This window comes from Enhydra lutris, unplaced genomic scaffold (genome assembly GCF_002288905.1).
Source record: "Enhydra lutris kenyoni isolate GAN:26980312 unplaced genomic scaffold, ASM228890v2 scaffoldscaffold17, whole genome shotgun sequence".
In the NCBI taxonomy this organism is placed as follows: domain Eukaryota; kingdom Metazoa; phylum Chordata; class Mammalia; order Carnivora; family Mustelidae; genus Enhydra; species Enhydra lutris.
In genome coordinates, this window is record NW_019154101.1 from 5613383 (window position 1) to 5639389 (window position 26007).

Sequence of the window (26007 nt, forward strand, 5' to 3'; positions counted from 1 at the left end):
GAATCTCCCGGGAAGCAATTTTGTTTTGTTCTACTTTTCCTGGGAAACAATTTTAAAACTCAGTTTCCTTCTGAGCTTGAACTGTGACGGGACTGACTATTCAAAATCTGAGATAGAATCTAACAAACGAGAAAGTGAAATACCTTTTCTGCCTCCTTCCCTGAGGATTCTGATGGGCAGGTCTGCAGCCAGGCCCAGACAACTCCAATTTTAAATAGGACCTCCGGTTACCAGGCTTTCCACAGTATTACCTGATGGTCTTTGGACCACAGATCCACATCTTCCTAACATGTGACTCGCAATCTCTACCCCACAACTCAGGACCTCATTCTTAGAAATTAAAGACCCATCCAAACCAGCAAATGCATATCCTTGCTCATCAGGGTCTAAGCTTCTGGCAGGAGCTTGGGATTGGCAGGACACCCGGTCGACTGTGTTCCACTCACCTGTGTATCCTTTCCCCGGAGTCTGGTGACCCCAACCTCAGCTGCAAGAGGGGAAAGGCGCCTGCGTGTGTCTGGCCTTCCAACAAAGCTTCCTCCCTGCCCCACTGCTACTTGAGCGGCTTTACTGGGAGGGAAATGGCCTAAACACAGAGAAGAGGATGGAAAAAGTGACATACTACAGAGGGCTTCCTCAAACCACGGATTAGCTGTAGCCGCTCCCATGCCAGCTCCCCACGAAGCGCCAGGGGCTCGGCAGGGCCCGGTGTGCACTCCGTGGTGAACTCGGAGAACCCCAAGATGGCACTCTCTGCTGGCCACAATGGCAAAACTTCCACAGCAGCGTCAGGGACTAGAGGACCAGGCGAGGGGGGGGTTGGCGCAGAGCAGGAATCCAGGAGGGAGGCAGGCAGGGAGCTAGAAGGCAAGGTGAGCGCCAGCAAGCGTGGCCCTGAGCCTGTAACCCCACTGTGTGTCTCTGCCAAGGGCAGCACCAGGGGCACATGCTACTGAGGTTAGGGACAGCAGAAAGAGGTTCAGAGAACAGACCTAGGGCACCCAGCCATGCTCAATGACCCTTTCTTCCATCAAGAAAACACCAAAGACTGAATCCCTGGCCCCAAACTGCTCTTGGCTCAAATATTAGAGTCTGAACCAGCCAACATCCATCCCAGCTGAGTCTCACGGAAGCTCCTCCGGCTTAAATGCAAACTCACATACACACCCTCACTCCGAAATATAAAGTCTTCCAAAGATTTAACAACAGTACAGCCACTGGAGCCCAGCAGAGACATTATGAGTCAAATGTATTCCTGAAAAGTCCTCTGCTGACCAAATTTCTGCCTCACAAATCCAATTTCTCCACTGCCCTTCGTTATAAAACGAGCATAGGCGCCTCGAGGAAAACCAGAGGCTCCAAGAGGAAGTGAACAAGTCACCAAACGCTACGTACCTTCTAGAGTCCCACGTTTAATGGACAAGTTTCCTGACAAAATCTAAATCAAGTTCAACCCAAAGGGAGGTGATTTTTTTTTTGACACGGTGAGGCAATTTTTACATGCAGACATCACACGAAAGAGTGCATACATGAATTAAAAGTTAGTTAAGGTAAATCTTCAAATACTGTGCAAGATCTAGGGCCCCCAATTTGAAAGCTCTACCCCTCAAGTTTCTGTATAAGGAGACCAGGATTTTGGGCACCTGGGTGACTCAGATGGTTAAGCATCTGCCTTTGGCTCAGGTCATGCTCTCCGGGTCCTGGGATGGAGCCCTGAATCAGGCTTCCTGCTCAGTGGGAGAGCCTGCTTCCCCTGCCCCTCCCTACTGCTCATTCTCTTTCAAATAAATAAAGTCTTTTAAAGAGAGAGAGAGAGAGAGAGCGCGCGCGCCTGTGCCCAGGACTCCTGGAACTCTGGGGTGTAGTCACCTGGGTGGCTTATTCAATGCAGACTAGGTTTCTCCTTGTGTTCCCAGGGAATGTTGATGCCACTTTTCTGTGGACCTTATTTTGAGTGGCCCCTACACAGCTCACCATTTTCGAAGTGTGGCCCTCTAAGACAGGTCAGCTTCCTATGTACATGGGGTTGCCAGGCCCAGAACTCTTGGAGAAGGCCGGAAGCCCTGCCACATCAAACTCAGAAAACCACCACAATGAACAGGCAGCCCAGAAACAGGGAAGGAAGGTCTGGCCCCTTGATACAGTCACGGTAGAGCAGGCACAAGGAGGAACAACAGGCAGCCCCAACCCAGAGGAGCTGAAAGGGACACAAAAGACCCCTGACAGCTAGGAGGCAAAGGGAATGTTTACCTTTGCCCTTGATTACTCTGCCCTGTGCCCAAAAAGTTCACTCACCTTTTCAATAAACCTAGAGGACCCATCATAAATGATACTGTAAGGAATTCCGCAAGAGGGGAGCGCTTTAATTAAAACTCAAATGAGACAAAAATAGGTTAGTGTTCTAAGAATGACAGAGTCCGAAAGTCCTACAGGCATCTTTCTGGCAGGAGAACAGGACAGCTTTGGGGAGGAAGCGGGGCTGAGCGAGAGATGGGTCAGGCAACACATACCAAGGACTGGTTGGAGAGGAAAGAAAGGGCTGAGAAACCACGCCTATCTCAGGGGATGGTAAATTGACTCGTTGGGTAGCAATGGAAGGCTCCAGTAGGTGGAAAATGTTTCCTGTTGGAGGTGACTGTAAGGCTGGAAACATATGTGGGAAGCCTATCCCAGGAGATGGAAGAACAAGAAAAGGGCCCTGTATAGACCTTATTACATTTAATCCTTTGCACAACTCTGGGAATTCTCTTCACAGAGGAGGCAAACTTCACAGAGGAGGTCAAGAAATTTGCCCAGGGCCACAGGGTCTGTCAAAGTTTGAGTTGCTCTTCTCCACAGCCTGAGCTCTTTCCACCACTCAGCCCTACTCTGAACGCCCGGAGTGTGACTAGATCCTTCAGCAAGCCAAGTACAGAGATTACCCATGCCCTCCCTAGCAGCAACGACTCAGGAAACCCATCACTGATAAAGAGCAACTCCCAGGTCTGAATGACAGGCTGCAGAGCCTTGAGGAATCTGCAGGACAGCCTAGGTCTTACTGTGACAACTCAATCTCCCCAAAGACACAAGAGCCTGGAAGGAAGAACCCAGAGAGGGGGGATGGGAAGAGGAATGGGTAGTGACCACAACCGACCATGCAAACAGCTGGGGCTAAGAATCCCAGATTTCCAAAGTCAAGCCCTCTCCTTCCGCCTCCACTGTATTTATGTCAACAGGAATCTCAAAGTTTGGAAAGCTATTCAGCCATTTACAGCATAATTATCCAAACTTCAAAATGGTCTAATCCACAAACCAAGCTAGCCTCGGTCCCTCACTCTGGCCTTATTAACAGCAGAGTCTCACTAAAACTCCAGTTAATTACACAGTTAAACAATGAGATGGAAAAATCTACTGTAATCTATTAAAAAATCGTTGCCCCCTGAAGTCATGCCGTCCAGGGGTGCACTGAGTCCCGGATTTCACCAGAAGACAGCAGGCACCTCGGCCTCGGCTGAAATTGCTTACAGCACACGGGCAGGTTCCACACCAGGACACACTTGGTGGAACTGATGAAGGCTTTCATTCAAATGTTCCTTTGTTGAACACAAGACATCTCCCCACCCCCAGAAGAGATTGCAGACTTCCAGTCCCAAACCGCCAGCCCGCCCCAACCCCCCCCCCCCCCCCCCCCGACACACACATACAGGACGCCCCTTCTCTCTCCACTTAAACACCCGTCATCGGATTAACATCGATTAACATCAGAGTTGTCTTCTCACGGAAGGAATTTAGGAATTTAGTATTTGTTGACTAACAAGGACCCAGTCTCCACCAGAATTTCCCCTTGACTCCAGAGCTCTAAACATCAGCAAGACAGCCGTAGCAGCCGACCCACTCACCCAAAGCCCAACAGCCACCAATCCAGGAAGCCAGCGAGCTGGGGCTGCTCGTCCATCTGGCTGCCCCCACCCCATCCTGGCTGCACAAAAAAACTTTCAGACTACCTCTGGGAGCAGATGTGGGTCCTGCCACGAGCAATAACCACCCTACACATCACAAGGAACACAGGGCAGCTCCAGAAAGACCTCCTATGATTCCTGGGAACTTGTTCTTACCTCTCCTTTTAAACTAGGGCTGGGGGAGATGTTGATTCCATCACCACCAAAATCCCTCAACAGCTGACAGCCAGGGAGATGTCGGAAAAGGCAATTCACTACCCCCACCCGCCCTATAGACACTCTTCCAAGAAAGAGGAAAAGTGCTAAGCTAGGACCAGGAGTCCTGGGCAGATTCCTCCAAAAAGGGGTGCTGCCAGGATCATCACCAAAGATTTTGTGTTGTGGGTTTCTTTTTCTTTTTCTTTTTTTTGGGGAGGGGGGTGTTGCATATTTCCAGTCCAGGCCGTTTGTGGTGTGCAGGTAGCTTGGTGCTTTCCTGTAAAGCACTTCAACACCTCAGTGGTGACTCTCAGGTGTGACCAAGCCAGGAAATAAAGGCGGGGGGGGGGGGGGGGGGGGGGGGGGGGGTGTCGGGTGCTGTCTGCCCCGTAGATACAAGCCACACCCTCATCAAAACGCCAAGGCCCTCCAATAAAGCGCAGAATGAACTCTTTTTGCCTTTCTGCCCGCAGAATGAGAGATTTTCCTTCCTCCGGAGGAAAGACAGGATGGAAATCCAGAAAGGAGCAGAACCAACCCCGTCCGCACCTTTGCAGGCCGGCCATGCCCGATTTTGGCAGCGGCCTTCACACATTAGTCACCACGACAGCCTCGGACTCCCTGCTCCCCAGATTCGACCCGGCTGGGAGTGGGCTCCGGGCTCGGGGCTCCGGGCTCAGGCCCAAGAGCTGGAGGAGACGGGGTAGGCCCTATTTTTCCCTTTCTCCTGCCCGCACTAGCACGGTCATCAGGGTCCCAGCCTGGCTCGGGAACTTGGGAGAAGGGAAGCCGGGAGCGTCTGGCCGGCGTAGGTAACAAAGCTCCGCGCTCCGCGCGGCGCAGGTCGATCCCGAATCCGGCCCCAGGCCGGCCTCCTTCCCCTAGGCTGAGACTGCTGGAGGGGACTCCGTCCCCCCACCAGCCACCGCATCGCGCTCCCCTAAAGTAGGGACAGAGTCGTTTCCCTCCTGAAAAGAAACTCCCCAGCAGAGCCCGGGAGCCAGCAACTCCCGGCAGTTCCCGAGCAAACTCTCCGCTCCGACAGGGAAAACTCCGTGGCGGGTGGAAAGGCGTCCTCGCTGGCGCCAAGGGAGAGGGGCCCGGGCGAAGCCAAGGGGGCGAGTCCGCGGGGGCTTCGCCACCCCGGACGCCAGGACTTCGCGCCTGCCGCCAGCCTCTCCACCACTCCAGGGTGTCTCGCCCGGCCCAGCTGCCCAAAGCCACCTCCTCGTGCCCCCTTTTGCCCGCTGGGCTCCCGCGCTCCCCGAGCCCCGTCCCCGCAGCTCGCCGCGACTCACCGCCCAGCAGCTGCAACAGCAGGACGCTGAGCAGGGGCAGCCGGCGGAGATTGTTCGGGATTCCTGGCGCAGCTGCCATCGCGGCAGGCTCCGGAGGAGGACCCGGCCGGCGCTCGGCGGGCGTTCGAACTGCGCTCCGCGGCGGGCCCGGGAGGCCGAGCGCACCGGAGGGCGGGCGCCGCTGCAGCAGCCGCAGCCAGAGCCCAAGCCCGAGGCGTCCCGAGCAGGACCCGCGCGCCGCTGGTACCTCCGAGCCCTCGCGCGCCGCCGCCACCGTCGCTGCTGTCGCCGTCGCCGCCGCTGCCAGGCCCCGCCCCGCGACGCCCCCTCCCCGCCGGCCGCCGCGCGACGCCCCGCCCCTTCGACGCCCCCTCCCCGTCGCGGCGGGGAGGAGCTCGCAGTAGGGGGAGGGGTCTGGAGATGGATAGGGGACAGAGGGAGGGAGGCCCTGGGGAGTGCGGGGACCTGAGTGAGGTAGGGCAGCATAGGCTGTGCCTACCGTCCATTCTGCAGGGACTTGGGGAACCAAAGTGACTTTAGTGGCCCCTGCGGAGGATGGTTCTGGGCCTTCCCGGGGGCTCTGGGCAACTGTTCCCCCCAAATTCTCTGGGTAGAAAGGGGAAAAGGTGGGCTCTGGCTCACTTCTCAACGACCTAAAATCCTGAGGGAGACCTAGAACAGAAGGGTGTCCTTGATGTCCCCCAAGCAAGGTAACCTGGAGTTACTGAAGAACCCCAGGAGAGATACAGCCTGGAGAAGTGAAGGACCCGTGCATGGCTGGGATCTGGTTTGGCTCTGGACCAATCTGAACCCAAAGGTAGAAACAGACTGGGCTCTGAATGCCTGGCTGAAGGCTGTTAAACTGACAAATTTATCCCAAGTCCATCTCCAGGCAGTCTGGGCTGCAGGGCATGGCCAAGTCTCCAGCTGTGGGGAGGCCCTGCGCAGCCCTTGTTCCAGGCACCCCCCCACCCCCAGCGCCACCACCCCCACATTCTTTCTTTGTTGTGAAAGCAGCAAGGGGTGTAGGAGGCGGGTCAGGAGGAGTCAAGCTTTAGAAGATGGGCCCCAGCTGCTGCTCAGGCCTCCAGGATATGCTGAGAGGGGATGGATAGTGAGTGCCTCATCCCCCTCTGGCTCCGGAGGGCCCCCCAGGCCCGCTTAGACCTCCCTTCCCCCAAGCAGCTGGGAGGAGGAGGGGCAGCCACAGAGGGCCTCACAGGCCGGGAGCCCTGGCGCCAGGACTCCAGGGTCCTGCCACATGGCCACCACATGTCCCTGACAACCCAGTCCATAGCACCTTCTCCTTGGGGTTGTGGGCCTCCTCCCCCATCCCCCAGATGCCCTCCTGCAGGCCCTGCTGCAGAGGATACAAACAGAGGAAGGAAGAGAGGAGAGATACAAGAATCAACACTTCTCTTGTTGCCCCATCCATCACTGTCCCTTGCCCTTCTGCGAAGGGCCCCAACACAACCCTTGCTCCCTACCCTCTTCGGTCAGGACTCAAGTGGCAAAATGGTTACCTGATTCTTTTATTTAAGAAAAGTGAAATACACGGACCTGAAGTGAGGCAGCAGAGGGAACAAGAGAGGCCAGAGCAAGGCAGCTTGGCTGGCCAGCTCCAAACCCTCTGACCGAAAAGCCAGCAGCAGGCTCCATCTCTGAGATGCGTGCCTGCTCCTTAAGCATCTTGGGGGCCTCAGAGCTAGCTACTCTAGAGGACTATGAGGAGAGGGTGTCCTGAGGGTCCTTCCTGAGGGGAATTCCTGAGGAGGGAGCCAAGACCCTACGGGCAGCAGCAATCTTCTGGTTAACTGCTCTCCCTTCCCTGTCCCACCTTGGGATTGGAAGAGCCAGGAGCAATAGGGAATGCTGAGAGGGCTGTGGGGGGAGACCCAGCAGACCTGGGGGGGTGGGTTGAATGTCAGCTGCTTGAAGAGAGATCCGTAGTGCTGGCACTGAGGCCCCGGGAGACCTGAAACAGACAACACCATGCCATCAGACCAGGGACCTCGGCTTCCCAAAGACTGTCCCCTGGAGTCTAGCCATTACGTGACTGTGACTGCAGTCTGTCTCTAGAGCTGGGATGGAGCCTGGAACTTCATTCTCAAGCTCTGGGGCACTGTGTAGTTTTGGCCTTTGCTAGGATGTTCAAGAAGGCCATGATCTAAGGGCACCTGGGTGGCTCAGTCCTTAAGCGTCTGCCTTCGGCTTAGGTCATGATCCCAGCATTCTGAGATCCAGCCCCACAGTGAGCTCCCTGCTCAGCGGGAAGCCTGCTTCTCCATCTCCCCCTCCCCATGCTTGTGTTCCCTCTCTCTCTGTCTCTCTGTGAAATAAATAAATAAAATCTTAAAAAAAAAAAAAAAAAAAGGGATGGCTGGGTGGCTCAATCGGTTAAGCCGCTGCCTTCGGCTCAGGCCATGATCCCAGGGTCCCAGGATTGAGTCCCGAATCGGGTTCCTTGCTCCACAGGGAGCCTGCTCTCTCTCCGTCTCTGCCTGCCACTCTGCCTGCTTGTGTGTGTGCTTGCTCTCTCTCTCTCTCTCTCTGACAAATAAATAAATAAATAAATAAATAAATTCTTAATAATAATAAAAATTTAAATTTAAATTTAAAAAAGAAGAAGAAGAAAGCCATGATCTGGTGGAGAGAGTGCTTGAAAGACCAACATGAATATCAGCCTATATCCTATACTCTGACTGTGTTGACACAAATGGCCACTTGCCATTAACATGTCGTTACTGCTGTCTCAGATATAGATGACTTAATACTGTTTTTTTTCTTTTTCCCTTCTCATCTGCCACTGAGTCCCCAAGGCGGAGAATATGGTGGCTGCGGGAGGAAGAGCAGTTGGTATCCCCAAATGATTCTTGAATTATCCATAATTCCAAAGTACCAGTTTAGAGAACATCAACTCCTGTTACCTTCCTGATTAATTTACTCACTTCCATCTCTGACCCAAAACTGTCCCATAGTAGTCACCACCCCAACAAGGTGTCTGCGCGATTCTCTTCTACCCAACTCCAGTTCCCTGGCTGAGTCTTCACCCCAGAAGACTCTCTCCTCTTCCCTAGCTCCTGCGACACCGGCCCCATGGCTCCCCTTTTTTACTCACCCACCCATAAGCTCTCTCTCACCTGGAGGGGTGCTGCACTGGGTTGATTCAGATAGTTTAAGGAAGCTGCCCGCTTCATGTTGCTGCTGCAGTGCAAAAAGAAAGAACTGAAGCCCTCTCTCTTCCCTGTTAGAGGTTCTAACACTGTGGGCCCCTCGTGCATTGCTGTACGCATCAAATCACAGCCTCCTCACCATCTGACAACCACCCCCCTCAACGCACACACATGCACACTCTCTTAACTTCATCAGTAACCGGCATCTCCTCGGCACCTCTCCCGACCCCTGGGGCACCCATCTTTCCCAAACTCTTTCCCCAGGGCCATCCTATCAACCTCCCCCAGGTTTCTCTCCAAGACACTTCTCCAGAGATGGGGGGCCAAGAGGAGTTGGAGGCAAGGGCTTACTGATCTGCTTTACCATCTCTCAGTCTCACTGTGTACCTGGAGGGCCGAGGCTCAGTCCCCTGGAGTTTCCTCACCAGGAGTTCGCTGCTTCTACGAAGCACATCCCGGATCTTGCCCAGAGAACCACTCCTCTGCAGGGTCCCACTGCCATCCTGGCAGAGAGGGATGGGGCACAGAAGCTAAGGGGAGCCCATGCAGACAGGCTTCCAAGTCTACTGTTCCCATTTATCCTGCACACATCCCACCTCCCCCAAAAGCCTCATGATTGAAATCAAGAGCCCTAGGGATGCCTGGGTGTCTCAGTTGGTTAAGCGTCTGCTTTTGGCTCAGGTCATGATCCCAGTGTCCTGGGATCAAGTCCGGCACCGGGCTCCTTGCTCGTCAGGGAGCCTGCCTCTCCCCCTGCTCATGCTCTCTGACAAATAAATAAATAAAATTTTAAAAAAGAAAAAGTAAACAAGAGCCTTATCAATAATGGCTTGCCTACCCCCTTGCGAGGGTGGGACAAACCGAACTGGAATGTGGACTACATGCTCTCATGTCCTACTTGGGCAGGCCGAGCTTCTCCCCATCACACCAGCAGGAGGTAGCCCGAGAGACCAAGGGGCAATAATGAGACTCACCCCTGACCATTCCACGGCCACAGAAGCGTCTTCACCTCCCTCAAACTTCACACTGCCCCCAGGGCCCTCCTGAGAGGTCCTTCCACTGTCACCTTCCCCAAGCAGCTCAGCCACCTTGGTTTGGCTGATAGGGTCAGTGCCCTGGAAGGAAAAGATAGGCGCTGAGAATCTGCACTCCTTAACTCCTCAGGCTGGAGCTTTCAAACTTTTTTTTTACCATTAGCCCCAACGGGAGACATTTTTCCTTGTGATGTCCTAGTACACACACACTGAAAAGTACTCGCCTCTTCTCTTTGCAATGCATTCCTACTTACAAACAGATATCCATTTTCACTATGGCCACACTGAATTGATTTCAAGACCCACTAGTGAGGGGCACATGGGTGGCTCAGTCATTAAGCATCTGCCTTTGGCTCAGGTCATGATCCCAGGGTTCTGGGATCAAGCCCCGCATCAGGCTCTCTGCTCAGTGGGCAGCCTGCTGCTACCTCTCCCACTCCCCCTGCTTGTGTTGCCTCTCTCTCTGTCAAATAAATTTTTTAAATCTTTAAAAAAAAAAAAAAAAAAGACCCACTAATGAGTCATGACCCACAATTTGAGAGACTGACTTCAGGCTTCCCTCAACCTCAACCCCCTCACCCACACCACCCATGACCCTTCTCAGTAACTTCTTCAAACTGTGAAAGGACATGGCTTTCCTTTCAATAGTCCTGTTTAGTGATGTGAACCTTGAACTTGGAGTCCTGACCATAAAGGGCGTGGGTAAAAACACACTTAAAAACAACCATGACTACAAGAGACTCTCACCTCCATTTCCCCGCTTTCTCCTCGGCCTCTCATTCTTCTGAGACTCTAAAGAAGCCTCGGTGATCCCCCATCTCCAGGACCTACCTTCCAGACCTCCTTCCCTTCCTGGTCACTGACCTGTTTCTGGGAGCGTAGGGCACATTCTTCTAGGGTCTCGGCTGCCTCCAGCTTTCCCTGGCGCCTGTACAGAGCTCCGAGGTTTCTCAGAGTAGTGTTCACTGTGGGGCTGTGGGAAGAAAGTAAGGATGGGTTCAGAAGAGAAACAGGTGAGAGAGGGAGCAGAGCCAAGAGAAGGTTAAAGGGATGAGGGGAAAAGGTCCCAGAGGCCAGGCTCAGGGTTTGGATGGAGGGCGTGGGAAGCCAAGCCAGCATCTCACTGGCCACTCACCTGCTCACTTTGCAGGCCTTGTACCAGCCTCCGTACTCAGTGTAGGGTGTGCCACCCTCTCGGTGTTGGCTCTGCAGAACAGAGGAGAGGGTAAGCCAGAGCTGAAAACACAGAAATGCCTAGGGGCTACGGTGTGGGCTGGGCTAGGGATGGCACTGGACATCTGGGGCTGGTGGTCAGGTGGGAAAGAGTTAAGGAGCTGGGCTCATGCAAGGAGGAAGCCAGAGACCCTGGTGGCCTGGGACTCCCCAGGCTGGACCCCACACTCACTTTGCTCATTTCCTCCCGCTCCTCTGCATGCATCCAGATGGGCTTGTGGTCATCTAGGAATGATACATGGATGGGGTAGTAAGGTTAGAGAACAGAGCTAGACATACAGAGGGGAGCCACAAGCCAGAGGCCCATGGAGCTGAACTAAAGGGGTCTGGCTCTGCCTGGGAACCATTAGGGCGTAACCCCTCACCTTTGGTCTGCATTTTTTTTAAGTAGGCTCCACAGGTGGAGCCCAATGCAGGTCTTGAACTCATGACCCTGAGATCAAGACCAGAGCCGAGATCAAGAGTCTGACACTCAACTGACTGAGCCACCACCCAGGTGCCCTGGGTCTGCATCTCTTCACCACCCTGTAGCTCCCTCCCCAGGCCCACCCCACTCACCATCCACAGACCCAAACTCCTGCACATGCGCACGGGTCAGAATCTCTTTATAGAGCGTCTCAGCCTCAGCATATTTGCCCTGTTTCAGGTAACAGGAAGCCTGCAGGCAGAAAGGCAAAAACACGGGACAGAGACAAGGTCTCAGCAGGGCTCAGGGACTTCCACCTCTTGGTCTCTTTGTGACTTTTCCCAGAGATCCTCCTCAGACTTTCTTTTCTAGCTGCAGGGTCAAGGGTGTTCACTCTACTCCCAGAAGGCTATGGGACTTCGCCCTGCCACTGGAATGAGGCAGAGCCCTCAGCCCCAAAGGCAGCCCCCCAGAGGCACAAAGGTGATGAGGTCAGCGTACCACAGTAGGGTGCTTTCCCTTCCACTCCCTCCATGCCCTTCCAGGTTGTTCTTCCCTTCTGCCCTTACCAGGTTGTTCTTGGTCCGGGCTACGTTAGGGTTGTCCGGTCCCAGCTGCCCCTCATAGATAGCCAGGGCCCGCCTGTAATAGCGCTCCACGGCCTCATACTTGCCCTGGTTTTGGCACAACAGGGCCAGGTTGTTCAGCTGCTTTGCCACATCTGGGTGGTCAGTGCCCAGGACCTGGGAGTAAAAGAGTGACAGATGGCTACGGCCATGTGTGTGTGTGTGTGTGTGTGTGTGTGTAACCCGGTGGTCAGTGCCCAGGACCTGGAAGGGAGTAAAGGAGTGACAGATGGCTACGGCCGTGTGTGTGTGTGTGTGTGTGTGTGTGTGTGTGTGTGTGTGTGTGTAACCCACGTGGGGAGCAGGGGAAGGGAATGACAAGAGAGGGAACAAGGCAAAGAAAGAGGGTTGAGTAAAAACATGAGGGAGGAGGGTAGACTGGAAGAGAGATGGTGGAGGAAGGGTCACAGCATCAAAGAACGAGAGAACACAGGCACCTTTTCTCGAATCTCCAGTGCACGCTGGCACAGTGGTTCGGCCTCCTTGTATTTGCCCCTTTTGCCATAGAGCACAGCCAGATTGTTGAGTGTGGCAGCCACCTGAGAAGAAAGGCCCGTCCCCTCAGCATCGGTGCCTTGAGATCCAGGGGTTCCCCCCCTTCACAACAGGGCCCCACGCTGCAGGACTCCCAAGGGAAGAGGACCGGGGCCAGCCTAGCCAGAGGCAGGGGAGGTTCTGAAGGTTCTCTCTGGGGGTGGTACCGCCCTCTAGGGGGATTTGTAGATATTTCTGGAGGTGGGATTTGGTGTGGTTTTTGGTGGCCATGAAGACTGGGGGCACTATCACCTTTGGAAAGGTAAGGATGGTACAGATGTTCTGCGTGTGTGGGATAGCTCTGTTAACTTTGGAGCGTCCGGCCAGACGTCTGAACATCGTGAGCCTTGACCCTTAGTGGGATAGCAAGAGGGGAGCTGTTTTCTCAGCTACATTGCCCCTGCCTACCACATGTTGCAACATAAAAAATTATGTTCATAATTTTGCAAAATACCTTGTTTGCAAAAATACCTTTTTTCTCATTTTCTCCACTGTGACAATCCATCATTGCTCGTTTTCTCATCATATACGAATAAATCTGGCCTGTTGTTACTGAGTCTGACGTGGGTTTTTAATCTTGTATCCACCAATACTTCTGCTCTGTCATTTTTTTTTAAGTTTACTTATTTATTTTTTTAGTAATCTCCATGCCCAATGTGGGGCATAGACCCCAACATCAAGAGTCACACGCTCTTCTAAGTCAGCCATGTGCCCCTGCCCTGTTGTTTTTTCTTTAGTACTTCTTACATCCAGTGTCTTACTGCTCTCAATGTTCTAAATCTAAAGTTGTATTATATCATATTATATGTAAGTTATGATCTGTATTATGTCTTCTACTGTAGTTGGAGTTAATAGAACTGTTAGCACGTCATGTTTTCATTTCATTATAACACATCCTATGTGTTATTTTATTCTGTTACTTTCCTCATTTTTATATGATAAAGTGCCATTCAACATTTTTTGGAATTGTATGTGTAGGTCAGTTACAGTGTCTATGAATCATGCTTCAGGAAAATACTCATTATAAGAAAGACTCATTGTGCCTCAAAGAGTTGAGAACCCCTGGGCTTAGCAGAGAGGGCCTGGAAGAAAGAAGCCCTCACAGCAACTCCCTCCACAGTGAGTGGGCTGAGGGCAGTGGATAAACAAACTAAGAGAAGCCAAAAGAGCAGGAGGTGAGGAGGGCAAGGAGTACTGACAGCAGGGTGGTCCCGGCCCAGGGTGCTCTCCCGGATGTTGAGGGCGTCATTCAACAGATGGGCAGCTTCCTTATACTTATTCTGGTCCCTGGAAGAGGAGAGAAGTGACAGGGGTTACCCTGAACTCTGCCCCCAAGTCATCTCTTTCTTTCCTTCCCTTCAGTATGACTGAGGTACATTTAAGGGTTAGGGCCCCCCGCGAGGAGACAGGAAGCCTAGGGGAGAGCAGTGAGAGTTCACCAACACGCCTCTATGTGGATCCAGAACACTGCCATGCAAAGAGGAGACCAGCTATAGGATGCAAGAGACGGAGACAGAGAGGGAAAGAGACCCTCCCAAAGGAGGGAATGGAGAAGCGAAGAGCCTGAGAGGTGAACGGCTCTGAGGTCAAGGGGTGAGGTATGGAAAGAACGAGAGTGCAGAGGAAGGCCACGAGTGGGGTCACTTGGGATGCCCAGCAGGGAGAAGAGGTACCCTCTGGAGAGGAGGAATGGGAGCCGAAGGTGGATCAAGGTGGGAACCTGGAGGCAGAGCTGAAAGATGAGGAGGCCAGGACTCACCGATACACCAGAGCAAGGATGTTGAGCATGGTTGCCACATCAGGGTGGCCACGGCCAGACGTGCGCTCCAGGTCCTCCAGTGCCTGCTTACAGAGTGGCACGGCCACCTCATAGCGACCCTGGGCTGCGTACTGGATCACCAAGTTGTGCAGGGTCCGCAGCCTCGCTGGGATCTCATATCCACTGTGCTGGGCGCCCTGGCTACGGGACACTATCCATCCCGGAAAATGAACAGGAGACTTCCTCAGGGCACTTCCTCTCCCCTTTGCTGTCCGCCCTCCCCACCCCAACCCTGCCTGTGCACACCCCCTGCCACGGCCTCCCACCCCCCAGACCCACCTCTACTGCTATTCCTTCACCCACTCCCTGGTACCTGTGCCCCTCACAACCCCACTTGTTCACCCAATCACTCATTCATTCAACAAACTTTACTCAGTAAGCATGAGCCAGGGGCTGTGTCAGGGATGTGAAAATAAGAAAGACCTGCTTCTTTCCCTCGAGGACCTCATGTTCTTTCACTCCAGGGTCATCATCCCATTGGACTTTGAGCTCCTTACAGGCAAGAACTCTGTCATTCTCAACTCAGTCTCCCTAGTGCCTACCATAGGGCTCAAGACACATTAATGGTATAATAAATATTGGTGAATAATGGGGAGGCTGTGGAAATGGAACCAGTAGCCCAGACTCTACCCTATCTCCAGGGGAAGTGAAGAACATATTTCTGGATGGTGAGCATCCCGTATGCAAGGGGGGGCCACATCTGGGACCAGCCCTCTGCTGCCTCTCTTTACCCTCCAACTCCAAAGGCAAACTCACAGCCGTTGCTGGAGTCTTCTTCTTCCTCATTGGGGAAGAGATCATCCAGGGAATCCTTGGTGGCATCACCCTCCTTCTCCTCCTGGAAGGCAAGAAGCAGCATGGCTAGGCATAGATATCCCCAGTAGCCTCTTCAGGGCCCCTCTAAGGCATGAAATCACTGACAGGTGGAGAAGACTCTTGTTCATGTCCCTGCCACTAGGAAGGCCAGCATCTGTCCGCCAATCTCAGCCCGCTCTTGTTTGTAAATATCCTTCTTTCACATTGAGAGCTTCCTAAGCACCCTCATTCTCTAGCCTCCACACCTCCCCACCCCCCCTCAGTTCTTGTAATTATAGCCCAGTGCTGATCCCTGTGTGTTTACACTGATTATATGTCTGTCTTATCTTTCCTGAGGGCAGGGAGTGTGTCTGATCTTATTGACACGTACCCAAAGAGTACCCAAAGCGTCTAGCTCAGCCTCCTCCCCATGATCTGCCACCACTCCCTCTCAACTCAGTGCCCAGCCCTCACTGTCTCACCTGCTTCCACATGGGAAATTTGCTTTGCGCCACGAGCACATCAACCTTGCAGAAACACCTCCAAGCCTCCCACCCAGCCTTGTCAATGAGTCCAGTGCAAATCATCCCACTTTTCCTGGGAGAGATCAGCTCTCCAGCCCTGGAGCCTTATCTATTGGCACATTGCCACCCCCAGTCTAGAAAGCTCCTCCTTTCCCCTTCATCATCCATCAAAATCCAGCCCAACTCCTAACCTGTTCAATGAAAAAAATCCAACCCAAATCATACCCCCTCCTTGTGTATGACCTCATCTGCAAATCCTTCTCAGGCCATTCCAGTCCCCACAAACCGATCCTGGAATTCCTCCCATTACTGAACCACTCATCCAGCACTGAGCATCTGAAGTGTCACATCGCGTCGACAACATTGTGTCATCACACACATGTCCTCATGTGTAAGCCTTGGCCCTGCAGCTCCATTAGGAGCTTGAGAGGACGGAACTCTCTCTTATAGTTCTTTACATCTCCCCCACACACAGCCTCTCACACTGCCTACAGCAGAGAGATAAACACCTGACTGTTGAGTGAGGGTTACACTTCATACATCTTGAGAGCAAATTTTAGGAGGGTCTTGCTCGACTGTGCTATGGTTTCCCGTGTTGGAGCATGTAGGATTCTGGGCTGGAATTGCCCGGGTGCTTATGTGTCTCCCACAACCCCAAAACCTCTAACTGGGGGAGCAGGAACTCTGTCTGCCTCTGTCACTGCTGCACGCCCCCAGCAGAGTGCACAGTGCTTGGCATACACAGCTGTCACGGAACTACATGCAGACCAAATGAGTTAAGACTGTTTCAGCCATGCTCCTCTCTGGAGTTGGTGGCAGGACCTGCATTCGGCCAGGAGGGGGCAGGTGGTGCAGCATGGCCAGTCCCTGCTGCTTGTGACCAGTTGCCCCCATGTCTCTGGTGACTCCTAGCTGTCCCCCCCACTACTGGCGACTCCCAGCTACCCCAGTAGCCAGCCTTGCTGGCGCGCACTTACCGCAGTGTGCCCATCCTCATCATACTGGCGCAGCTGGCCCAGGAACTCCAGGTGCTTCTTTTCCTCCTCCAGCTGGGCCACGGCCTGTTCGCTGCGCTGGAGCCGCTGCTGGGTGCCTGCCAGCTCATCCCGGAGCCACTGGTTCTCCTGACACAGCCTCCGTACCTGAGCCCGCAGCTTCTGTTTCTCCGACTCCACCGTGCTCAGGTGGCTGGCCAAAGCCAGCATCACCTAGGTGGGCACATCCCATGAGCACCCGACTCTGGAGTAGAGTGTTCCGGGATTAAGTGGGAGGGGAGCCTACGGGGAGGCAGCAAGACTGGCAGGGGCCAGGAGGCGGGGCTGGACAGCAAGAGTGCTACCTTCGAAATATACCCTGAATCCAATTTTTCATCACCTTCAGAGCCACCACCCTGGGCCAGGTCACCATCACTTCCCACCTGGGTGACTACCACCACCTCCTCACTGGCCTCTGTTTTGGTCCTTTTTCCTTGGAGTCTGTTCTCAACCCAGCAGCCAGCTAGTCCTTGTAACATGTTAAGTCAGACCACATCACTCCTCTGCTCCAGGTATTCCAATAACTTTCATCTCATTCCAGAGTAAAAGCAACATCTTGTGATGAACCACGAGTTCCACATGATCTGTCCCCTTGGCTCTTAACCCTGCTACACCTTACACTTCATTTTCTCTCTTTCTTTCTCCTTCTTTTTTCTTTTCCTTCATTCTTTCTCTCCCTTCCTTTCTTTTAAGATTTTTGATTTTTAAGTAATCCCTCTACCCGATGTGGGGCTTGAACTCACGACCCCGAGATCAAGAGTCTCATGCTCCATGACAGAGCCGGCCTGGCGCCCCTGCACTTCATTTCCTATTTTGCTTCACCTCACCGGCTCTTACTGCAGCCATACTGGTCCCTCACTGGCCTCACCGGGAATGCTCCAGTTGCGGGCCTTTGTAGGTACTGCCCACTCTGCTGTAGATGCTCGTCCCCCATTTATTGTAGGACTCACTCCCTCCTCTTCAAATCTTGGCTTAAATGTCACCTTTCAGTAAGACTTTTTTTGACCATCATATCTAAAGTTGTATCCTCTTTCTGCTCCCACTAGTCACCTTCTCTGTTTTATTTTTATCCCTTTTCCTTCGCAAGTATCACTCTTTGACATACAGAATCCTTTCCTCATTTGTGTATTGTCTGCCTCCTGCAGCTAGAATGCAAGCTCTGAGATGGCAAAGATTTTTGATTATTGCATTCAGTGATGTTTCTCCAGTGCCCAGAAGGCTTGTGCCTGGCACAAAGCAGGGGCTTAATACATATTTACTACATGAATGAATGCAAGCATCTAGGACCAGGCAATCCTAAATGACCCCAAAACTCCAATCAGAAATATGCTCCTCGAAGGGCCACTTGGTATCACTTCCTTCCTCTCACCTGGGCCTCACTCAGCCCCAGCTCGATGTTTTCCATGGAACGTCGCAGCTGCCGGGCCTTCTCATGCACCAGTCCTTCTTCATGGCCTCCCTGCTGCAGACACTCAATGGTATGGGATAGACTCTGCAGGACAGCCTGATGTTCACTGTGTAGGGCCTCCAGCCCTTGGCTCACCAGCCGAGTGCTTCCCAGGATCTCCTCCTGGCTGAGCCGGTGCCCTGCAGGCTCATCCCGCTGCCCCAACACCAGGCCTGACATCTTGGCCAGGGGGACCTTGCCTGGGCTGAGGAGAAACAACAGAGTTCAGCGGGTAAAGATAAGAAAGAGAGGCTCAGCACCTTGGTTAAAGGGTGGTAAGGACCCAAGGGAAGGGACAAGAAAGAGTATGGGTGACCTTCTGGTTTAATTGGAGAGAGAGTGACCAATAGAGAGGGAACCTACGACACTAAACGCAAAGCTAAGGTTGCGGGAAAAAGAGAGGGAGAGGAATTGACTTGAACAAAGAAAGATTACTGAAGGAACAAAAGTGCTGAGATCTAGCAATTGGATTTAGAACTCAGGAAGAAAACAGAAAAGTTGTTGGAAAGAGAGCGTGGGTCAGGAATAGGAAAAGCAGGGGCGCCTGGGTGGCTCAGTGGGTTAAAGCCTCTGCCTTCCGCTCAGGTCATGCATGATCTCAGGGTCCTGGGATCGAGCCCCGCATCAGGCTCTCTGCTCAGTAGGGAGCCTGCTTCCTCCTCTCTCTGTCTACTTGAGATCTCTGCCTATCAAGTAAATAAATAAAAATCTTTAAAAAAAGGAATAGGAAAAGCAATCAGAGGAGAGACAGCACTACAGAGAACTTGAGGGTGTCTGGAAAACACTGAAAAAGAAACAGGGTTAAAGCAGACAGGAGATACAAAGAAAACGGTGCAGAGGTTTCAGAAAATAGGAAAGGTACAGGATTCAAAGTTACGGGGAAGAGGGTAAGAAGAAAGGAGCCTTCATTGCAGGACCCAGATGAGAGGGCCCCAGAAAGCTCAAGGTGTTCAGAATGCGTCAGCCTCGGAGCCAAGGCCAGCATCTCCAAACCTAGGAAACTCTGCTTCTTTCCCCACTAGGCTTTCAACCCATACTTCCCCAGATGTCAGGCTCTCTTCCTACTTCCTCAAAAGAGCCTTGTTTCTCACCTTTCCAGTATTCTTACCGGTGTACGGAGCACAACCCTCGCCTGTGGCACTCGGGCCAAAGCCGGAAGAAACTCTTCCAGTAGCCAGGTACTCACAAGGAACTGCCCTGCCCAAAGTCCAGAAGTCCAGCCTTCCCACCCCTTCACGCACCACTTCACAGCCACCCAGAAGACCTGGCGCAGAGCCCTACTCAGGACAAACACCCTCCCTCTCTCTACCTCAGGCCTTCAAAGGCGACCAGTGTCCCTCTTCCTTCGCGAAGCCAACCTCCCATCCCAGGCCACGGGGAGCTCTTTTCTCCCCAAGAAGGGAATGAGACTTGATCTGAGATCTGCGGCAAGGGGCGTGTCTGGGAAAGGGTGAGGAGGCAGACCTGGTCACTCCTGACCCGTTCACTTTCATGGCTTTGTCTCTGTCATGACCACCTACTAACAGGCTCTGAGAGGAGTCACCTTAGGGTGCCTCTCAGACGCCTGATGATGCAGGAAAGAATAGCACGTCTTCTGAGCGGCTGTAGGGTCACAGGGAAACGCGGTGCTGGGAGTCGGTCTCCCCAGCCTGGGCATGCGATCGAGGACTGTTCCCGGCTGTCGATCTGCCCTGGGGCCCAGGGTGGGGACGGAGTGAGACGGGCGGGGGAGATGGGGGGAGGTGCGGGGGCACCGCCGAGCTCCGCGTCTCGGGTGAGTACCCAAGAGCCAGAGAACGCCGAGGTCAATGAGTCCGTCGGTAGCGCAGGGGGCGGGGCAGGCCGTCTGTCTGTCCTTCTGGACGCCGAGGGGCGGGAAGACTCGCGGGGGGCGGGGTTTTTCAGCGTGTCTGGAGTTGTGTGAGGTCGGCTGGTGGGCCTTTGTCCATCTGTCCCGGAACGCGGAAAAGAGGTAGTGGGACCTCAACGCTAAGCCCCAAAGTACCTTCAAAGACTCACCCGCAGTCTGTCGCTCTGGCTGCCTCCCTTGCCGGTACTGCCCCTTTAAATCCATCATGGCTGCCGCTCGAGGCAATTGTTTTGACGGCTCCGAGGGGCGGGGCCTGCTCCCCAGTCACGCGACCTAAGGGCTGTCGGAGGATTGGCTTTGACCACCCGCAAGGAGGAAAGGAGGTGTGCATCCACCTTAGTCTCGGGTTTTCTGCCCACCTCCTTACGTCAGGAGAAAGCGACGGCACCGGGATTTGTTAGCGTCATCTAGAGACGCCCGGCGGCCTGGCTCAGAGTAATGGTGGTGTGCTGACTCCCGCGGAGCTTGGGTGCCCTCATGGCTCTGAGGGCACTGACTCGCGCTCTGGGCTCTTTGAGCCTGACGCCCCCAGCCGTCGCTGCCCTCGGGCCCAGCCTGCTCCCGGCCGCGCAGGTAATGCACCCTATCTGGAAATGAGGCTGTTTCTGTTCGGGCCGCCGGAGAGGGCACCCTGGGATGGGAGGCGGAGGAAGTGAGTCTGATCAGGAATCACGCCGGCCTGGGTCTCTCAGCCTCAGCTTTCTCGTCTGCAAGTGTTGCTGTCCCACAGGGTCGCTGATTTCCTCAGACGAGATACTGGAAGTGAAAGTGTTTTACAGGTCACTGTACAGGTTTCAGTAATAATCGACATTGAGTCCCAGTCATACATCAATCATAAGTAATTGACATTTTAAGTAAATCAGCTCCTTTTTTTTAAGACAACTATCATGACATTTTATTTATTTTTTAAGGCTTTATTTATTTTAGAGAGAGCGAAAGCAATCACAGAGGAAGAGAGATCACAGAGGCAGAGGGAGAGGCAGACTCACCACTGCGCGGAGAGCCCAATGCGGGGCTCTCGATTCCAGGACCGAGATCACGACCTGAGCTGAAGGCAGACATTTAACCAACTGAGCCCTCCAGGCGCCCCCGCCCTTTTTTTTTTTTCCCACTTTTTTCAGGTAATGTTATGTACAGTTTCATTGCCAGTATATGCACAACAGTAAGCATAGAACTATAAATACACAATATAATTAAGAGTAGAAAACAAAATTGTTACAGGTAAAGCGGAGGGAATATAGAGAAACTGTTTACCTGCTGCTCGAAGAGAAGTGAAGGGAAAAGCCTATGACAAATCATCCAGTACTCTTGTCTTAAATTCTTTACATACATTTCTACAGTTTTTTCGATTAAACAAAGAAAGTACAGATAACTCTGTAACGATAGCAAATTGCTTCCCTAATAGCTATTTGCCTTTCAAGTCAAATTCACTTCATGTTAGGATTTTTTAAAAAGTCAAGATGAGAAATGACTAGTATTCTGGTTCCTGATGATCTAATTTGCCTTTCACCATACTGGTAATTTTTGAAAGTTGGCTGCACATGGAAAGAATAGGTGTAGCAAAAGGTGATTAAAAATTTTTGTTAAAATGTAACAGAAGGTACGCCTGGGTGGCTCAGTTGATTAGGCAGCTGCCTTTGGCTCAGGTCATGATCCCAGCGTCCCGCATCGAGTCCCACTTCGGGCTCCTTGCTCAGCAGGGAGCCTGCTTCTCCCTCTGCCTGCCACTCTGTCTGCCTGTGCTCACTCTCTGACAAATAAATAAATAAAATCTTTTTAAAAAAAAATGTAACAGAAAATCACCCTTGAAGTAGTTTTCCAGAAGACACTACAGGCAGCAGCTGAGTTATAAGGATTAGCCCTGAAGCCAAGCATAAGTAATTGACATTTTAAATGTCAATTTAGGGGCGCCTGGGTGGCTCAGTGGGTTAAATAAAGCCTTTGCCTTCCGCTCAGGTCATGATCCCAGGGCCCTGGGATCGAGCCCCATCTGCTCAGCAGGGAGCCTGCTTCCTCCTCTCTGTCTGCCTCTCTGCCTACTTGTGATCTCTGTCAAATAAATAAAATCTTTTTTTTTTAAATGTCAATTTAACCCCTTTTTTTTTCAAAGATTTTATTTATTTATTTGACAGAGAGAGATCACAAGTAGGCAGAGAGGCAGACAGAGAGAGGGTGAAGCAGGCTCCCTGCTGAGCAGAGAGCCTGATGTGGGGCTCGATCCCAGGTCCCTGGGATCATGACCCAAGTGAAGGCAGAGGCCTTAACCCACTGAGCCACCCAGGTGCCCCAATTTAACCCCCTTCAATGTCCTTTCAACCCCTATATAAGGTTATCATTACCATTTTACATGAGAAAACTCATCAGCAGTCCAAGGTCATACACCCAAGTATTTTTTTTTAATAATTTCTTGTTTTGTTTTAAGATTTTTTAATTTGAGGCAGCACAAGTGGGAAGGAGGATCAGAGAAAGAGGGAGAAGCTGGCTTCTTGCTTGGCAGAGAGCCCAACATGGGGCTGAATCCCAGGACCCTGGGATCATGACTGAAGCCAAAGGCAGACGCTCAACCGACTGAGCCACCCAGGTGCCCCATATACCTGGTATTGAAGCTATAAACAGTCTGGCTTCAAAACCTGAGCTGTTGGGGTGCTTGGGTGGCTCAGTTGGTTAAGTGTCTGCCTTCAGCTCCCATCATGATTCCAGGGTCCTGGGATCCAGCCCCATGTTGGGCTCTCTGCTCAGCGGGAAGCCAGCTTCTCCCTCTCACTCTGCCTGCTGCTCCCCCTGCTTGTGCTCTCTCTCTAATAAATAAATAAAATCTTAAAAAAAAAAAAAAAAAAAAAGCTTGGGCTCTTAACTAACTACTGAAGATGAGTCATTGCTGAGATTAGAGAATGCAGCCCCAAAAAGGTATCCTTCAGTGTCCCTAGTGGGTGATTGGTGAGTCACAGAGAAAAAAAGTGTAAGTCTTGTTCCTCTAGACCTTTCTGGATGATGGGTAGAGTTTGGCAGATGCATACTTAAAATTCAAAACGAAAGCAACCTCCTCTAAAATGCTGTGAATACAGCAGGGAACAAGACAGAAATGATCCCTCCCCTCCATTCACACCTGGAAAACTCCCAGAAACATAATGCAGAGGGGCACAGGCATTGGTGCTGATGGCATATGAATGTGTGAAAGTTAACCAGCTTTGGAAGAGGAAGTTGTTTAGAGAAGAAAGAGTTACCCAGAGAAGGAGAATTTTGAGCGAAATTTGGAAGGTGCCCCAAGAAAAGAACATTCCATTGAAGAAATACTTTAGAGGTTAGAAGATCAAATGAGGAGAGGTAATCAACACACATACACCTAGATAAACATTCCAATCTTGTATGTGTGCAAGCAGTAAAGGGTGGAGTTTTTGGATAGCGGGTCTGGGACATTCCTAGAAAGAAGTAGGCTGCTGGGTCTCTACCTTCACCCTTGGTTCTCTGGTGCTTCTCCTTCTGTTACCTTTCAAGTCATAGAGATTTCTGTTTCACCCTTCTCCAGCTGCCCTCTTCCTCAGTGTTGCTCCCCTGCCGTCCACTGCTTACCTCCGTGGCCCTTAGTGCGAATATTGTGTCCTGGAAGAGTCGTACCAAGTACACCATTACACCAGTGAAGATGAGGAAGTCTGGGGGCCGAAACCACACAGGTGAGAGCAAGAGCAAGAGGATTTACACATTAAAGGGGAAAAACATGTTAGGATCCCAGGTCTATTTCTTGACAGGCAGAGGAATGTAATTAAAAAGCATTTATTGGACTCCTTCTGCATGTAGTGTGTGCGTAAGAATCAGAGAGTAGAATACAAAGCAACAGAAAGGTGGTCTGTGCTCCTAAAGACCATTTAGGTAGTTGAAGAAAACCAGATATACACATGAAGTGTACATTCTTCACGTCCTTCAGAAATTTCAACAGCTGAGCACTATTTCCATCATTCTCAGTAAACTTACTGAATTCAGGGACGCCTGGGTGGCTCAGTTGGTTAAGCCGCTGCCTTCGGCTTAGGTCATGATCCCAGCGTCCTGGGATCGAGTCCCACATCGGGCTCCTTGCTCAGCGGGAGCCTGCTTCTCCATCTGCCTCTGCCTGCCACTCTGTCTACCTGTGCTCACTCTGACAAATAAATAAATAAAATCTTAAAAAAAAAAAATTACTGAATTCAGTAATTTGTAGAGATTTTGTCTGGAGGTTTTATATAACTTCAATATCCTATAATTAAGTTTTTACCAAACTCTGTGTAGGTATTTCCCCACCCCCCTTTACCCAAGTGTGCTGTGCAAATATATTATTTTCCACTTGTGTCATAATGTTAGGAAGTACTGCTTTCTGCACAGGATGGGCCTATTCCCACTGCTGGGAGCTGATTCATCTGACTTGAGTCATGTCTCTGCACTTTCCTGACCACAGGCCGAATCCAAGTGCATGGTATTGGCGGGGGCCACAAGCAGCGTTATCGCATGATTGACTTTCTGCGCTTCCGGCCTGAACTGGAAACAAAGCCAGGACCGTTTGAGGAGAAGGTCATCGTGGTCCGCTATGATCCCTGTAGGCAAGTTTGGGATGTGAGATGATGGTGGTATAGCTGTATGACTGTTCTATGGGTTTTCAGAAGATGTAGGGCTGCCTAGATGGTCTGCTCATATGTCCCTCACCCCAAACAGATCAGCAGACATAGCTCTGGTTGCTGGGGGCAGCCGGAAACGCTGGATCATTGCCACAGAAAACATGCAGGCTGGAGATGTCATCCGGAACTCTGACCACATAGGCCGAATGGCAGGTGAGAGACGGCTGCCAGATGTGTATGGGCTTGGAGGCTGCAAGGGGTCTGGGGCTGATGAAATTCTGTCTTTTAGTTGCTGCTCGGGAAGGGGACGCACATCCTCTTGGGGCCTTGCCTGTGGGGACCCTTGTCAACAACGTGGAGAGTGAGCCAGGCCGGGGGGCCCAGTATATCCGAGCCGCAGGTATGAGGAAAGGAGCTACTTGGGGGTTTTAGGATACCTGAGACCAAAGGGTATCTGAGGTCCCAATTCTCTGAACCTGTGGGGCCACATGTGGTCCGCAGGCAGAGAAAAGGAGGGAAAAATCCACGGAAAACGAGGGTGGAGAGGTGCTGGTGTTTTTAACCTCAAACATTGCACGGTTCCTGCTGCGGTGTATCTGCTCCTAAGGGCAAAGAAAGGGCGGGGTATGCAGTATGTCCCCTTATGAATTTGCCCCCACCTCCTCCCTGTGGAGTGTGGCAAAGCTGTTTCTGCCTTCCCCAGGGACGTGTGGTGTGCTGCTACGGAAAGTGAATGGGACGGCCATCATCCAGCTGCCCTCCAAGAGGCAGATACAGGTGTGTGTGGATACAGGTGGGAGGGATCAACAAAGGAGGAATTTTTGGAATGTACCTTTCTGGCCTGGGATAGTTCCCAGGTGTTTCACATGAGGAACCACCCTGAGTTAGGTGTGTCCCTTTCTGCCCTGTGACTAGGCACGCCCTGTCAGGCTGACACTGTAATGGGAGAGGGAACAGTGCCTTTTGTTTTCTACCAACCATAGCACCTGCAGTCAGGTTCAGTTATGCTGTGGTTTTCTCCTGTCTTCTCCCTTCTTTCAGTGAGGGTAAGAAGACTGCCGAGAGTCACGCAGGCAACAAAAACAGGTTCTTTCCCCCGTGGTGCATTTTTTTCCAACTGCTTTTTTGGTCAGGTTCTGGAAACGTGCATCGCAACAGTAGGCCGGGTATCCAACGTCGATCACAACAAACGTGTCATCGGCAAGGCTGGGCGGAACCGCTGGTTGGGCAAGAGGCCTTCCAGTGGACTATGGCACCGCAAGGGGGGCTGGGCTGGCCGCAAGATTCGGCCACTGCCCCCCATGAAGAGTTACGTGAAGTTGCCCTCCGCAGCTGCCCAAAGCTGATATCCCTGGATTCTAATAAAATCGCCCCCCATTTTTATCCATTACTGGTTTTTTTGGAAGGGAGGATGGTACATACTAGACCGGGGAAGAAACACAGGCGCAAAAAGGGTGGGAGAGGAGAAAGGAAAGGAAAGGACGATAAGAGGTGA

The 26007-nt window shown here is 52.2% G+C and overlaps 3 protein-coding genes across 5 annotated transcripts in view; 1 reads left to right on the forward strand and 2 right to left on the reverse strand.

Annotated features, from left to right (window-relative positions):
- Nucleotides 1-5528, reverse strand: part of LOC111147799 (protein tyrosine kinase 7 (inactive)) — a 63382-nt gene extending 57854 nt beyond the window's left edge. Inside the window, exon 1 of the mRNA XM_022504041.1 lies at nt 5435-5528. Coding sequence (XP_022359749.1) covers nt 5435-5513 — 79 coding nt within the window. The 5' untranslated portion in view covers nt 5514-5528. The remainder of the gene's footprint in view (nt 1-5434) is intronic.
- Nucleotides 5529-6943: 1415 nt separating this feature from the next.
- LOC111147688 (kinesin light chain 4) lies at nt 6944-20154 on the reverse strand. Of its 3 annotated transcripts, XM_022503913.1 has the most exons (17): nt 20079-20154; nt 19151-19256; nt 17982-18264; nt 16556-16786; nt 15016-15097; nt 14200-14410; nt 13640-13727; nt 12344-12445; nt 11850-12023; nt 11433-11532; nt 11047-11099; nt 10777-10847; nt 10506-10614; nt 9582-9722; nt 8995-9110; nt 8575-8638; nt 6944-7409 (listed from the first exon to the last, which is right to left on the reverse strand). In XM_022503913.1, the coding sequence occupies exons 1-17, from the start codon at nt 20134-20136 to the stop codon at nt 7359-7361; spliced, it is 2040 nt and encodes a 679-aa protein (XP_022359621.1). In that variant the 5' UTR covers nt 20137-20154; the 3' UTR covers nt 6944-7358. The 3 variants fall into 3 exon arrangements, with proteins under 3 accessions (XP_022359621.1, XP_022359620.1, XP_022359622.1); XM_022503912.1 differs by lacking the exon at nt 19151-19256 and having other exon boundaries at nt 6957-7409; nt 20079-20145; XM_022503914.1 differs by lacking the exon at nt 19151-19256 and having other exon boundaries at nt 6957-7409; nt 19524-20106.
- Nucleotides 20155-20352: 198 nt separating this feature from the next.
- Nucleotides 20353-25899, forward strand: LOC111147675 (mitochondrial ribosomal protein L2). The gene is made up of 7 exons (XM_022503886.1): nt 20353-20502; nt 23456-23600; nt 24356-24497; nt 24610-24725; nt 24802-24912; nt 25216-25289; nt 25646-25899. The coding sequence occupies exons 1-7, from the start codon at nt 20407-20409 to the stop codon at nt 25856-25858; spliced, it is 897 nt and encodes a 298-aa protein (XP_022359594.1). The 5' UTR covers nt 20353-20406; the 3' UTR covers nt 25859-25899.
- Nucleotides 25900-26007: the final 108 nt, after the last annotated feature.